At 34.7% G+C, this 3,345-nt stretch overlaps 1 protein-coding gene across 1 annotated transcript; it reads left to right on the top strand.

Annotated features, from left to right (window-relative positions):
- Positions 1 to 412: 412 nt before the first annotated feature.
- Positions 413 to 2,628, top strand: LOC144566542 (non-functional NADPH-dependent codeinone reductase 2-like). Its single transcript, XM_078316579.1, has 4 exons — positions 413 to 833; positions 1,418 to 1,661; positions 1,800 to 1,979; positions 2,265 to 2,628. The coding sequence occupies exons 1-4, from the start codon at positions 514 to 516 to the stop codon at positions 2,493 to 2,495; spliced, it is 975 nt and encodes a 324-aa protein (XP_078172705.1). The 5' UTR covers positions 413 to 513; the 3' UTR covers positions 2,496 to 2,628.
- Positions 2,629 to 3,345: the final 717 nt, after the last annotated feature.

The raw sequence follows: 3,345 nt of genomic DNA, 5'->3' as shown, positions 1-3,345 counted from the left end.
GCTTTTGACTGATACTTCTAGAAATCAAGTCCTGCCAATATATTTGTTTTCCAACATAGACGGCCGAGATTCGTGTGCATCAGCCCTGACGTCTCAGTAAACACAGGTAAACAAGATGAGATCCTATGAGATATCTTTGAAACATAGAAGTGTAGCGGGTCACTGACGCACAAAAATGTACTTCAATATTTTAGGCCCATTTTATCAATTAAATAAACGACTTAGTATTTTTTTTGGTGCACTCTAACAGAAAAGTTTGACAGAATTCGAATAATTTTCATTTTCTGTACTACGTCCATTAAATTGCATGGCAAATAAATCAAATTTCAGAAGGACGAGCGCATCATTCACCACTCTGTATTTTTTCATAGAAAATCTGCTTCACAGGTTAACCCCTTGCTCTAGAACACTCCTAATTCTTCTGGTGCTATATATAAACAAGGAACAACCCTTGCTCTTGCAAACTCAAGTTCAAATTAATTGAGAGAAAGAAAGATCAGATTCATATCCGAGATGGCACCAGGAACCAGTACAAATATCCCTTTAAAAACCCTCAAAGGCCATGACATGCCAGTTGTCGCCTTAGGCACGTTCGAGTTCTCGTTCGATTCTGATAAAGCAAAAGCAGCCATCATAGAGGCGATCAAGATCGGATACCGCCACTTCGACACGGCAGTTCAGTACGGGTCGGAGGGTGCCTTGGGTGAGGCCATCGCTGAGGCCGTGCGCCTCGGTCTGATCGGGTCCCGTGCGGATGTGTTTATCACCACCAAGCAATGGTGTACCGACAACCATCCTGATCGGGTGCTCTCTGCCATTAAAACTAGTCTCAGGTAACTTCCTAATTTTCCCTTTTGTTGTTAAACTTTTGTGGGTTAATTATCTCAACTGTAGATATTTTAATTTAATTTGGATTGGTAAACAGAGGTCATACATCAATCCGAAAATGACAATCCATTTACTTTCCCTTCCAAAACTTTGCCAATGGATGTGCACTATGATGTATATCCTGTCATGCTGTTGAAATATCTTAGTCAATATGAAAGAAAATTCAAACAATGAATTATAGTTATTTCCCAGTAGTTCAAAATTTTATTGTATTTTTCCTTCCTTAAATAAGACAATTTTTGTAGTCTATTGCTTTTAGCATAAAATTAAAAAAAAAAAAAAATTGGTATTATTTATTTATTTATTTTGAAAAAAAGAGGCAGTATCCCATTCTTTACCGGAAACTATTCATTTACAGAATTTGGCATAATTAATTATGGATACCACTTCTTGCCTCACAATTAAACTTCGACATGATAAGAATATCTGTTTCTCTGTTGCTTAATTTCATACTGACACACTTCCAAGTTTACACTTCTTTCTTTGCTTCTCATGTGCTAATTAAATTCATTTCATAATTAACATTTAGCAATCTGAAAATGGACTACCTGGACTTGTATCTGATCCACTGGCCAATAAGCATCAAACCGGGGCCTATAAGCTACCCGCTCAAGCGAGAGGAAGTGATGCCTCTGGACCTAAAAGGTGTGTGGGAGGCCATGGAAGAGTGTCAAAAGTTGGGTCTGACAAGGTCCATTGGAGTGAGCAATTTCACTACGAAGAAGCTTGAGGAGCTGCTTCAGTTTGCTACCATACCCCCTGCTGTTAATCAGGTAATTTATAAAATAATGGTGGAAGTTCATTTTTATCTAGTTTAAATGAAAATGTGTGTGGGGTCGGTTTTCCCTTTTTTTTTACTTAAAAAGGTTCTTTTGTTGAATAATAAATAAAAAATATGTTTTTTGATTCAGGTTGAGATGAATCCAGGATGGCAGCAACAAAAATTGAAGGAATATTGCACAAAGAAAGGAATAACTATCACTGCCTACTCTCCTTTAGGTGGCCAAATGAACTTCATCATCCCTAATGCAGTTTTAACATCTCATGTGCTCAAAGAAATAGCAGATGCCAAAGGCAAAAGTGTTGCACAGGTGCGGCGGTGCTCTTTTTCGCTATTAGCAGATATTTCATATCAATCAAGCATTATATATTGGTATTAGCATTATCGATGGGTGCAGCAGCAAGAGTTTGACCAGTATATAAAATCTTTCAAGAATATCAGTTGATTAATAATTAAGCATTAGGATTTTAACACCTTAATTAACATTCAATTATCCTACAGACATAATGTCTCATAAGAGATTTTCTTCTTGATAAATTCCAACAACCAACAACTGATGATTAGTTAAATTTTATTGTATTATTATATTTTGTAGATTTCACTGAGATGGATTCTGGAGCAAGGCGCAGGCATTGTAGTAAAGAGCTTCAACAAAGAAAGGCTAATACAGAATGTGGAAATCTTCGATTGGGAATTAACCAAAGAAGAACATGCAAAGATCAGCTCGATCCCACAAAAGAAGGTGATCACTACAGAAATTATGCTTGCCTCAGAAGGATCTTTAAGTTCGGTTGACTTTTCCGATATAGATACCGTGGAAACTTGAATCTTAATTTTGTTGGAAGTTGAATTGCTTATACATGTTTTTAAGACTTCTTGTTGCTATTTTGATGTGAATTTGTTGGTGATGTTTTGCCCTTTTTTTTATAATAAAGATGTTTTCGTTTGCTGTTTCAAAATTGTTGCTTTCTGCGTATAGGAATTGTTCAATTGAATGGCAGAGTCTGATCATCAGTTGTTAAATAATAACAGCGATGATTCGGCCATAATTGGATGGATTTTCAATTCTTCTTTTGCATAAATAACTTTGGAGGACAAATTCATATCTGTCTCAAAAAAGAAAAAGAAAAAAAAAAGAACATGAGAGGGGGTCTATTTTCCACCGTATAATGTTGAAAACTAAACCAAACCAAAAGTTTAATTTTGACATTTATTGGGTTAAATTTTATAGTGAATGCTTAAAACTTTTAAATGTAATATAAAATAATCACCAAAAAATTAAGATCCTTGATCATGAGCTACCGCATGTGTTCGCCACATACAAAAAAAACTTAGAAAATTGTGAATTATGTTCAAATTTTCTAAACATTTTATACAAGGGGGTGATCTCATGTATAACTCTCACAAATCTCGACGTTACATTTTTTCCTTCTCTAAAATTCATAATATCATACTTGCCCCTCTAAATTAAAAAAAATCACAAATATACCCAATTTGATGACTTTTCTATTAAAACTCATTTTAAATTTCTAAAAGAAAAATCCATTTCACCCCTCTTTAAAATAAAAATATATAGTCTGTGTAAGAAAATTATTTTATTCTCTAACTGATCATTTTCTCAAGCCGAATAGTTTATTTTTTACTTGTGTTGTAATAACAGTGGCATTTAGATAGTC

The sequence above is a fragment of the Carex rostrata genome, chromosome 15 (genome assembly GCF_964058835.1).
Source record: "Carex rostrata chromosome 15, lpCarRost1.2, whole genome shotgun sequence".
In the NCBI taxonomy this organism is placed as follows: domain Eukaryota; kingdom Viridiplantae; phylum Streptophyta; class Magnoliopsida; order Poales; family Cyperaceae; genus Carex; species Carex rostrata.
Note: the sequence above shows the minus strand (reverse complement) of the source record. Positions and strands in the feature narration are given on the sequence as shown.

Coding starts and splice junctions, on each gene's coding strand:
- LOC144566542 (XM_078316579.1), top strand. CDS start 514: ATGGCACCAGGAACCAGTACAAATATCCCTTTAAAAACCCTCAAAGGC. Junction 834..1,417: donor GCCATTAAAACTAGTCTCAG/GTAACTTCCTAA, acceptor ATTAACATTTAG/CAATCTGAAAATGGACTACC. Junction 1,980..2,264: donor AAGGCAAAAGTGTTGCACAG/GTGCGGCGGTGC, acceptor TATATTTTGTAG/ATTTCACTGAGATGGATTCT.